Raw genomic sequence first — 12,425 nt, 5'->3', positions numbered from 1 at the left:
TGTTTAAAGTTTAAAGTTTCCATAGAAAAAAACCATAATCTCAATACTAAACAAATGTGCACCAAACTGAATAGCATCTAAATTCATAAAGAAAGTTAATGAATCACACTTGGAAAAACATATTTAGCAACTCAATAATTGTAGGAGATGATGTTTTTCCAGAGGTAGATAAATCTAATATAGATTTAAAAGAGAAACATATTGAATAATATAATTCAATAATCAATATAATTCAATTATATTGAATTCTATATACTGTTAGAGATACTAAATTCTAAAATTAAACATTAAAAAAAATCAATTTTTCCTAGCACTATTGCTATATTACTATACTTGGTCCTAGTACTATATTGTACCTTCTAAAAAAAATTCTATGCAGAGATAAATCAATAAAATGATAAAGTGTACAAATTAATTTTAAAAACTGAAATAATAAATACATCTTTTAGAGACCCTAAAACATGCAAAAAATTATTAATCTAGGAAACAAGCAAAATTTACAACTATAAATGAAGTTCATGATGTTGGCTACAGTCCTAAATTGGATAATTGAAACAACATAACTATGTAAGAGAGACAAAAGCTTAGACAATAAGCCAAATTTTCTGAAATGCAACTTTAATGAAGCGCTTAGAGGAAAAATCATATTTTTGGAAAATATGTATTAATAAATTAGAGAGAAACAGTATTAAGTATAAAAAGTAAATGTTTTTTAAAGAGAAAAAATACCATCCAGAACCTAGATACTATCACTTAGTCAGAAAAAGAGACCCAGTGTCCTTTTCTACTTATTATCTACCTAAACCCTACTCCCCCATCCTAGAATAGCAGCTAGGCAACAAAGGCAAAATTGTACTGGGCCTTTTGCTTTACACCATCATCCTATACAAAGTGGAAACATTGTTTTTCATCTGTCATCTTCTTCCTGTGACTTGCAAACTCCCACCTTATCACTATAATATTTCATCATTGACTATGCAAGAATAAAATATTTATGCAGGAATAAACTATTTTCATCATCTATCTTCATTCTCATCCTCTTAAATTTATCTTCTGTCTGTCTCAATTTTCTCAAGTATAAAGTGGAGATAATAACACTTACCTTGTAGGGTTGTTGTAAAGTTCAAATGAGGTAAGATCTGTAAAAAGCACTAAGCACAGGACCTGGAGCATAGTAGATGATATATTAAATTCTATTCCCTTCCCCTTCTTTTCCATCTCTTCCCGTGACTTACCCTCCTAAATTTATTCTTCACCTATATGACAACCTTAAATTCCTCCACTCCTCAATATTTTTCTGTCCTTGAGGGAATGACAGAAAAACTTGTTGAAGAAGACAAAAGGGGATAGAATTTTAAAGGGCACATGTAAAGTTTGTAAAAGAGTAGGGCTCAGTGAGGAGAATGGATCTATCAATATCAAATATAGAAGGAAAAGAAAAATGAATGAGGTATAATGTTAAAGACTTTTAAGATAAAAAGATTAGGAGTTCAGTAAAGAATCTTATCTTTTTTCATATCTGGTTATATCACCCTGTGTATTAAGTAAAATCAATGGATTGCTTCTAGGATGTAGGGATTATCCATTTGACTTTTAAAGCTCTTTAAAACTTTATCCCATGCTAATTTTTAGTCTTATTATATATTACTCCTAATCCTACACTCAGTGAATCAGAAAGCTGGACTCATCTCCATTTCTACAATATAGCAAATCTTTTATTTCTGTGTTTTTTGTATAATCTTTCTCCCATGATTGGAACAAATTTCCTTCTCACTTATACCCATGCCACTAATACTCCCACTTATACTTGTACCTCTTTTCTCCTAGGTATAGCTCACAAACCTTCTACAGTAAGCTTTCCCCCACATAAATTGCCAGTGTCTCTATCCCTAACTTCCTTGTATTTATTTGTAATGCCAGAGAAACTGAGGCAAGATAGAGATTAGAGAGTTTTTAATATTTTATTAATTGGAGAGCATAATTGACTGGACAGGACTCTTGTCTCAAGGTATCCAGTGGTGAATGTGAGTTATCAATGACATTTATACTCACATGACTCACCTACAGGGTAGACCAAAACAGGGGTGGAGTCAGAACACTGAGAGTGGGAAGTTTCTTAGAAACATTTGGTTCTGTCAGGATGGGGGGAGGCTATAAATTCTTACTAAAAGCCAGAGTCAGGATGTTTGAATAAACAGAAGTAAAGATGTCAATGAGGTATCCGGGATAGTCTTATCTTTTGGGATATTTTAGAGGGGCAGTGTCATAGGGCAGTGTCATTAATTCTTTGAAGGTAGAAGGAGCTAGGAGCCAGGAAGTCTGATCTGCCCCTCATCTTGAGCCTCCCATTGACAATTTATAATCTTGGAGCAAATGGTTCTCAGTCTTAATGAACCAGAGGCAGGGTTTTATAACTAAGGGGATTGACGCAGAACAGTTAGGGAAACTAAGGTAGAATAATTCAGGGAAACTCAGGACAATAAGGGAAACGGACACAGAACCAATTGGGGAAACTGAGTCAGGACAATTAAAGAGAACTGTGGCACAACGTATTTTATTTTTATTCTATATATATATCTATAAAACCACATTTTGTTTCTCCCATTAGATTGTAAACTCCTTGAGAATAGGAATGGTTTCGTTCTTTGTGTTTATATCCCCAGCACCTAGCTCAGTGTTTGGCATAGAGTAAATGTTTACTGATCCATTGAAAGCACTTTAAAAACAACTAGAATACAGAAATGATTTCAAGTTATTCTATCACAACATATACAAGACATATAATTAAAACTTTAAAGATATAAGGAATGATTAAAATAATGGTATGAATATTCATTTTTAAAGGTTTGAACTTGTTAGTATAAAAAAAAAAACGACTGCATTACTTAAATCAATTTAGAGAATTTGTTGGGTTGTTGAAGTGGATAGAGCACAATCCCTAAAGTTGAGAGAACCTGAGTTTAAATCTGGCCCTGGGCAAGTCACTTTACTCTAATTGCCTCAGTTAAAAAAAAAAAAAAAAAAGAAAGAAAAGAAAAAAAGAAAAGAAAAGAAAAATTATTGCTGTCTCCCCTAAAAGCTATATTCCATCAAAATGACTGAACAATAACAAGATATAACTGATAACAGAAAACATAATTGATCAGAAGGTCTAAGGAGTCACCTCAATAGAATACTAGCATGTTCACTATAGTTCAATCTTTTGAAAACTGGAAGACAAGGCATAAAAGTTGGTTCCCAGATAGAAACTCCTTTGTGTCTCTGATCACTGAGAGTTGAGTTCCCAGAAAAAGACTCAAACACACTGTTAAATGCAAGGCTGAGGGAAGTTCTGGAAAATGTGAAGTAAACTCACAAGACTCAGCAACAAAGTGTTTCAGACTGATATTTTACATCTTACATTTTACATATTTTACATCACAGCTACAAGAGGGTAGATGAACCTCTGCATATAAAAGCAATGTGGTTACTATAACTTCTCTTACTTCAAAATATGAGACTAATTCCAGGTAACTGCTTTCTCAATACTCCCACCAATACATAATTAAAACTCTTAAGTTCTAAGTGATGTAAACTTATTTCCTTTTTAAACAGCTCTTTTCTTTTTTTAAAAAATGGCTTTATTGGAAAGAAATAATTTTTATTTTCTCATGAATAACAATGATAATACTAACTAGTATTTGTGAAAATCTTCTGATGGGCCAGACAAACATTTTAAAATAGTGTTCATTCGATCCTCATATCAACCCAGAGAGGTAGCTACTATTAGTATACTCTTTTAAAGTTAAGGAAACTGAACCAAACAAATTTAGATGACTTTCCCCAGTCCTACATTTTTTTACCTACTAGACATCTCTACCATAATTTCTTATAGACATCTTGAATTTAACATGTCCTTCATCATTTCCCCTAAAGCTAATCTACCTTCAAATTTTCTAGTTTCTGTCAAAAATTGTAATTTTCTCCTAAAATGAAAATTCAGAACTTAGCTTTGGAACTACTGCCTTATAGCTAAAAGTTCTCTATTAGTGATTCAGTGCAAATTCACCTAATTTCTTAGTAGCTCCACCCAGAAAAGTCACCTCCATCATTTTAGTCACCTTCCTATTCCCATTTTGGTTTCTTTTCATTTTCTCTAACACTATGGTACCTCATTTGCCACATAATGCTGTAGAAATAGAAACCGCCACTGAAATATGGCAGAGTAATCACTGCTTACAGCTCCATTAAGCTTGTTAATTTCCCAGACAAAATATACATCTCTGACCATCTAATATAGCTCATCTCCCTGAACTGGAATGAAATAGATTACAATTTATTTGAAGACAAGGACTGTCTCACTTTTATATTTGTTTCCTTAGAATTTAGCTTCATACTTAGCATAGAGGGGACACATTAAATGTTTTCTTTTGTATTCATCCATTTTTATTCCATACATGTTACTTCCATGTTCAAAACAAGCAAACAAACAGTGACTCCCTGTTTCCTCAAGGATTAATTTTAAATTATTCAGTATTTTTTTAGGTCCTTCATAATTTGACTCTAATTTAAATGTAGCTATGGAAATTGAGTCAATCATTTAAAGTTAGTACTCTCCACTTAAATCTTTTAAAGAAAAGTAACTAACCCTAATGCTTTTATCAGACAAGAAAACAATCAAATCATTCAATCAAGATAAGGCATTAAATAAATGAATGCCCACTCCAAATCTTTGTGAATTTTCTTTAATGTAGTAAACTCAGAACCAGGCATTCAAGTATCTAACAGTATATAGTAGAGAGCCATTATCTCTCCAGAAGAGAGAGCATGTTCTCTTTCTCCCCTGCTTAAAGAATCGTCTCTTCTGATTTACCTCCCCTGATTTACCCAGAGTGACCTTGGGAGCTTTAGAGGGTGGGAAGAATAGAACTATTTATCAGGGATTTGGCAGCTGGGTCTACATTAGGAGCTGAGTGCAAGCTAGAAACACTGAAGAAAGGCAGCTTCATGACTTTACAAGTTCCCCCAGGAGATAGCTACATCATATTTCAGGAGAGAACAGATTGAGGACTTCCAGGCTCTATTAGTTTATCCTTCTGGCATATGAACACTCTAAGTTTGCACTCCCTTTCTCTGTAAATCATTGTTGCTGTCTGCCACAGGCTTTTGAGAGAACATTTTGTACAAACCATTCCTACTCTGCCACTTTAGTAATATTCGTTTATTAACACAGCTAATGAAGTCAGGGAGCTGTTTAATGATTATCAAGTGATAATCAATGTGAAGCACACCAGAAGATGCTTATGAGCCCATAAAATTATAAAGATACTCTACCCCAGCCCTTCATGGTCTTTTACAACAGTAGTAGGAAACTCAAATAGAAATGGATTGTAGGTTTTGTGGCTGTTTGAAGCCTACCACACGTTTGAGCTATAGAGCCTGAGAAACTGAGCTGCCAGTGTAAGCAGGATGTGGGAAGAGGAAGTACAAAGCAGTGTTTCATAATGGGGCCTGTCCTAGATAAATACTGGGCCCTTTACACTTTCAGGAGCCACTGGAGAGGATCCTCAACTAATACTTTTATTTACATGATACTCTAGTTTTCAGGATTTTCTAGGAGGGGGAAAATGGCATTTTTTTTCCTCTTTTGTTTAGATTGTAATTATACAATAAGGTTCTAGTATATTTTCTTAAAAATTAAACTAATTTTTTCTTTAATGACTTTCAAATGTTCATATACTTAATTACTAATATTTATTGTATTAATCTATCCAATGAGTGTTATAAGTATTATGAGAAGAATTTATTTTATATTCCTAAAATACATGTGCTTAGAAGATCATCTAAAGCATGCCATATTAGGTCAAAAATATTCATTCATTTGCTTCTTTTTATTTTTACAATATTTAACAATTCTTGTCTTACTCATGATTCAACTTATCTGACTGTAAATCTGTAAGATGATCTAGGTGGCCTAAAAATTCTGAAAATCAACCATTAAATGTGTATTCTCTTTGGGGGGTGCTCTTCATCTTTTGAAAGCCATTCTGAGTATTTTTTATTCTAAGTAAAGCTATTTATCTTAGTGAGAAAAGCGTTAGAAATTACATTCGAATTACCCTTACAGTAGGAGGAATCCCTTGAAAGAAGCTTTGGGCAAACTTTGATATAGGACCTGGAGAAAATTTGTCTGGACCTCAAAGAGGTTTGCTTCCTTTAAGAAAAGCCCTGGGAGGAAAAGTTGGTATGCTTTGTGTAGAAAAGGATTTTTAGAAATGTTTTTTCCTTGGCCAGGATGATCTTATTCACAAAAGGAATTGTGGAAGTATTTTCATCTGGACAGTTTGGTTTCTCTCTTAAAGGGGGAGGAGTTGACTTAAACAGTTTCTTCAAGGTCCATAGCCATATGGAAAGAGTTCCATATATTCTGAGATCTCCTTAGAGACCAAGCTTTTCTTCTGAGTTAAGAAATTTGATTTCCTTTTCTTTTTTGAGTTGGTCAATAATTAAACCTGGCCTTTGTATTTGGGCCCAGAGTAGAGAGCCCAATGCAGACAAAAAGCATTCATCAAGTGCCTACTATGTGCCAGCCTAGTGTGATAACATTTACAAATATCTTATTTGATCTTCACTAGTTTTGGAAGAAGGTAGATACATTATTATCCCCATTTTGTAGATGAGAAAACTGAAGCAGAGGATAAGTAATTTATACAACCTTTGTTATTTCAGGGGGAAAAAAAGCCAAATTCTCTTGTTATCTCAGTTGAAGAGGTGACATGATTAGGTATAATGAAGTTTTCTTCTGGGTTACTTGTAGAGTCTTGAAGCTGCTATCCTCCATGTTTCTAGTTTATCCTCAATTCACAATGAAGACATTGCTGCCAAACTGCGGCTCTCCCAGGATGCTGTCAGGACACTAACAAGAAGTTCAGGTCTTCCAGCTTTCAGAAGTTCTCAATGTCATTCTCTACTCAGAGCAGGGAGGAGGGGGAGAGGTACAACATCTGTTATGATGTTGTACCTTGCCCCTTCCCTGCTACACAGCAATTTCCTCTCCAGCTGGCTAAAATGGCTCTTTCCTCTATGTTGTCAGACTCTTGAATATGTAGGTTGAATTCTGAACCATTTTATACACACAATCTGTAGAGATGAGGGAACTTGACATAATATTTAAATGGCTTAGATTGATCAAATGATTAAATAAATGTATTTTTATCTAACCTAATGTACAAAGGTAAGAGTTAATTACTTTAAATGGAGGTAATCCATTAATTAATCAAGAGAGTAAATTCAGAACATGTGCTTCCTATACAGTTTCAGTCTTATTTCACATTACTCCCACAATCTATAGTTTGGCTAAGCCAAATTTCTCAGCATTTCCCAAATTTAGGAGCTGATTTACCTTTAAGTATTTTTATAAGGGCGTCCCATTTTTCTAGACTGTATTTCTTCCTAATTTTCATTTCTTAGACTCCCTATCTTTCTTCAAGGTATAGCACAGATGTCATATTTTCTGTGAATTCTTCCCCACTGTCCTTCAAATTACATATATTTTCTTATGTGTTTCACTTATCAAATAATACTTAATCATCACTTTAAGAAATGACACTTTATTATCTCTGTTTAAAAACTAGTACCTAGTTGTTGGAGTCCAGCTCCAGTGAATATAGAAAGTGTGACTATGAATTGAATATCTAAGGCCAGGTAGAAGATGTGCTTTGCAAACTTCCTTTATTAATTTGAGAGACAGGGATTATATATTCTTTAAGCTAGTGCTACATTAACCCCAGCTACCTCCAAGTGATGTCATATACATTCCAGGGTTAATCCATAGACCATACTTTGACATTTCAGTTCCACCTTGACTAGCAATAACAAGATATTTATCCTAACGGGGTCATAAATAACAGTAACTATTAACAATAAGGCATTTGTCAAAAGAGTTGTGATGCTTTGTTCTTGTCACCTGCATCCTCTATTAAGATTATCCTAAATTTATCTGGAGTATGTCTTTCATTCATTGTTAAGGGAGGAGATGAGCCAATACTTTGAATTGTTTGCCCTTACAGAGAGCACTTGTTGTAATACCTGGACTGAACTCTTCAGTAAGTAAACTTATTCAATACTGGCCCTCTATACATAATATAGTATGTTCTGTGCTTAACATGAATTTCATAAATGTTTGTTGAATTGAATTGTTGAGGAAAAAATATTATTGCATTTTCTGGTTTTCTGGTTTAGAGTCAACTCCCTACTATCTATCTATCTATCTATTTATTTATTTATTTATGCTTCTATTTTCTATAGGTGGCAACATTTGTGGGTCCTGTGACAGCTATCCCAGTCCTCCTTTTCTCAGGATTCTTTGTCAGTTTTGATACCATTCCAGCATATTTACAATGGATGTCCTATATTTCCTATGTCAGGTAATTTGTGGGAAATCAGTTGATTTGTCTTTATTTTTAACTCTCATGAGGAGCAAGAATTCTGTTATACTATAATTAATGTTTTAAGTATTGGCTAACTAAAGCTAGCAAAATCCTCTTCATTAGTTCAGACAGAAATGTCTTTTTCCAATTAAATATTTGGTCTGAAAATGGAGTCTCTTACACTCCAAATAAATGAATAAACAAGTAAATATTTGCCATTCTTGTGATGTTTTTCCTCATATAAAATATGAAAGAAAAAATATATTGGTATATAGCCTGCCTTAATTTTATACTAGAACTGTAGAATATTAGCACTTAAAATATTCTTAAAAATCATCTAACTAAGGATTCTTGAGCTATTTTGTATGAATCCCTGTGAAAATCTGGTAAAGCCTTGGGACCCTTTCTCAGAATAATGCTTTTAAATTCATAAAATAAAATGCAAAAAGTAATGCTTGAACCCAGTTATATTTAAATAAAGATTTTTTTTCTTCCCGTCCAAGTTCATGGACATCATAAAATTTATTGATTAACTCCTTGGGAATCTGTGGACCCCTAGCTAAGAATCTCTGATCTAGTTGATATCCTCATTTTAGAGAATGAGGAAACAAAAAAGTTCTCCAAAATGTCATAGCTAGAAGATCTAAGACTCTAAGATGTCTTCTAGGAAATGTTCCAAGATGACTAAGATAAAAATTCTTTCCACTTCTTCCTCAAAAAAAGTAGCAAGAAAGGAATCAAGGTAAAGTAGCTAAAGTTGGAGAAGAATAAAGAGACATTTCCATCAAAATAACTAACTCAATGGAAAATTGAAGAAGAAAAAAAACAGAATAGATTCTGTTATACATCTCCCACTCTACCTATTTCCTTCTCTAACCTCCCAATAAATTCTAACTCAGAATCATGACTACAGTAACTATTGAGTCAAATAAATCTAAAAGCTAACTGTAGGTGGAGAGAACAATACCACTGCCTATCCTACAATGTACCACAGCAGATCTTTGCTAAACACCTTTAGCTTGTGACATAAAGAGAAGGCCATACTTTACAGAAGTGGTGACAATAACTACTGAATCAAGGAAATCTTTAGAGGCAGTGAGGTGGCATAGTGGTGGATGGAGTGTATAGAGTGCTGAGACTAGAGTTCAATTCAAATTCAGCTTCAGACACTTCACTTAACCTTTGTCTAATCTGGTTTCCTCATCTGTAAAATGAGGGTAACTATAACTTCCATCTTGTAGGGGTTATTGTCAACATCTAATGAGATAATTTTATAAAGTGCTTAGCACAGTATTTGGCACATAATAAGCACTATGTAAATACTATTTATTATTATTTTGAAATTAAATTTTTATCATCTTTAATATTCACATGGCACAAACATTCCACACTTGGTGTAGATTACATGTAGGAATTCAATTAATCTTTACTCCCTTAAGAAGGTCACATTTAGGAGTTTAAACCTCATGTTTTGAGGCAAATAATGAAAGAAAGACTAAGAAAATCATAAAGAAAGGAAAATAAGTAAAAAAAAAACAAAGAACTACTATGGGGTTAGAGATTTTAAGACAAACTACAGGAAAAAAATTATTTATAATATACCCAGAAAATCACAGCAAAGGGGACAAAATCATAGCAAGGTTTCAGCAATTTTGCATACTTTCTCATATCAACAAATTACATATTTTTTAAATGTATATGGTCAGATAAAGCTATAGGTGGAACAATGGAATCCATAATCCAGGAGACCTGAGTTCAAATCCAGACTCAGAAATTTGCTAGCTATGTGACTTTAGTTAAGTCACTTAATTGATTGTCTTCAGTACAATAACCAAAAACAAGATGTCTGTGATCTGATGTAATACGTTGTGTCATCTAGAATTCCTTTAGATTTAAAAAAAAAAAAAAAAAAAAAGCTTTAGGGTTTTTTGCAAGTTGCTCAATTAAGTATTAATACATTGTTTAATATCAAATTATTCAGAGCATATTTTAAAATTCATTTTATTGATGCCTTCTGTCTTTTAATTGCAGTCACCTTTTAGAAAAAAATTCCTCCATACTCTAGATTGAACACTTACTTATGAGAAAAAATAATTAAACTAAAACTTCTAACATATTGAATTCACTTGATAATGTATATAAGATTCTGTCCCTACTAGTCCCCAATCTCTTTTCCACAAAGAGAGTCTTCATATGTTTTATTATCAGAGCATTTATTAAAGCAGAATTGTTCTTGCTTGCTGATCAGGGTATTCTAAGGAAATTTTTTCTTTAAAAGAAGAAAGACTTCGAGATAACTCAGAGACATTCAGATAATTCAGAGATATTATGTAAAAGAATAGTATATGTTGCAATGTTAAATATATTTGTGATAGGAGAAAAGAGAATGAGATCTATATAGATTATATATATATATTAGACTATATAGTATTATCCTTCCCATAAATGAGAAAATGTGGAGGATTAGGTAGCCTAGTATAACCTAAAAGAGTACTAGATTGGATATCAGGAAAACAGTGTGTTGCAATGAAAATTGACACTGAATAGATGTGCAAGCACATTGGTCAAGTTACCTGTAATAAATAACTTTAATTATTTCAGCCTCAATTTTCTTATTTACAAAATGACCAAGGGATTTCTAGCATTGTTCCAGCTTTAAAATTCTAAGATTCTGGGTTAGTGTAATAAAGAAAGTGACCATTGTTAATTTGGTGTGATGGTGAAATTCTTTGATTATAATCAGTGCTTTCCTTCCTAGATATGGGTTTGAAGGAGTCATTCTCTCCATCTATGGTTTGGATAGAGAAGATCTTCATTGTGACATTGAAGAGACTTGCCACTTTCAGAAATCAGAAGCCATACTGAAAGAATTAGATGTGGAAAATGCCAAACTTTACTTAGACTTTATTGTTCTTGGGATTTTCTTCATCTCCCTTCGCCTCATTGCCTATTTTGTGCTTCGATATAAAATTCGGGCAGAGAGGTAAAACATTCCCTTAGGGAGAAAATTTAAAAATGAAATTAAAGGCATTTGTCTTGTGTTTTCAGGTCAGTATCTTACCCAACTTTTAAGAATTATGTTACATTTCTGGATGTCAAGTGTTCAACTTCTCAGTCCAGTTGGGTTGGGCCACCTCTCCATTGCCCTTTATAATTTTAACCAGGAAGAAGATGTAGAAGAGTTTTTTTGTTTTGTTTTGTTTTGTTTTTTAAATCAGAATTTAATACTCAAGGATGTCATACCTAAAATGTTAATGGTGACTGGATTTTTCCTTTGCAAAATTCTTCTTTATAACAAGATGACTTGAAGTCCTGGACATGGAATTATAAAGCAACTCCCTCATAGAGAACTTTTTCTGAAACTGATTACTATGTATATCAGGATGGGGAGAAGGGAAGCTGGAATACAGGGTTATTTTTCTTTATTTAAAAAATCAGTTTCAACTTTCTAAGTGTATGTCTCCTTAAGACTATTTTTCTTAAGAAGTAACTTTCCATGCCAAAAATGTACAAATCTCGCTGACATTCAAGAAAATGTGTCTCTTAAATATTATTTGTGGAAAGTAATTTAGATTAGGGAATGGTAACTGACTTTAAAAGAGTCTTAGAGTAGCAAATCGAACTCATTTAAGATTCAGAATTTGTGAAAAGATTAAAAAAGTATTTCTGGTTAAGTCAAGTACCTTAAACCACATTTAAAATTTGCATAGCACCCTGACTATAAACTTAAAACAAAAAAAAAATAAATAAAAAGACAAGGGAAATAAACATAAAAGTTGATCAATTCATCCGAAAAAAAAATTGTCTTCCATATACATCATGTTTCAAGTGATGAAGATTAGTAGCCCTTTCATGTCTTTGTAGGGTATGCTGCCTAGGCATATCTGACCAGTATAAAGGGGAAAAAAAGGTTCAATTTAAAAATGAATTTTAGGCTAAGACAGTGAATGTGAAATTGACATTCTAGAGTTGAAACACCATATATTGACTATATATTATTAGCAATTATTATAATTT

At 32.9% G+C, this 12,425-nt stretch overlaps 1 protein-coding gene across 3 annotated transcripts in view; it reads left to right on the top strand.

The window, feature by feature from the left end:
- The window catches only part of ABCG1 (ATP binding cassette subfamily G member 1), a 111,893-nt gene extending 99,726 nt beyond the window's left edge, over positions 1–12,167 (top strand). For 2 of the 3 annotated variants that reach the window (XM_074300571.1, XM_074300572.1), the window contains 2 exons: positions 8,287–8,405; positions 11,167–12,166. In XM_074300571.1, the coding sequence (XP_074156672.1) occupies positions 8,287–8,405; positions 11,167–11,395 (348 nt within the window). In that variant the 3' untranslated portion in view covers positions 11,396–12,166. Of the gene's footprint in view, positions 1–8,286; positions 8,406–11,166 lie in introns of all 3 variants that reach the window. The other variant, XM_074300570.1, reaches the window with a different exon arrangement.
- The last annotated feature ends 258 nt before the right edge of the window (positions 12,168–12,425 follow it).

Source organism: Sminthopsis crassicaudata, chromosome 3 (assembly GCF_048593235.1).
Source record: "Sminthopsis crassicaudata isolate SCR6 chromosome 3, ASM4859323v1, whole genome shotgun sequence".
Classification (NCBI taxonomy): Eukaryota; Metazoa; Chordata; class Mammalia; order Dasyuromorphia; family Dasyuridae; genus Sminthopsis; species Sminthopsis crassicaudata.
This window is presented reverse-complemented; position numbering and strand designations above follow the sequence as displayed.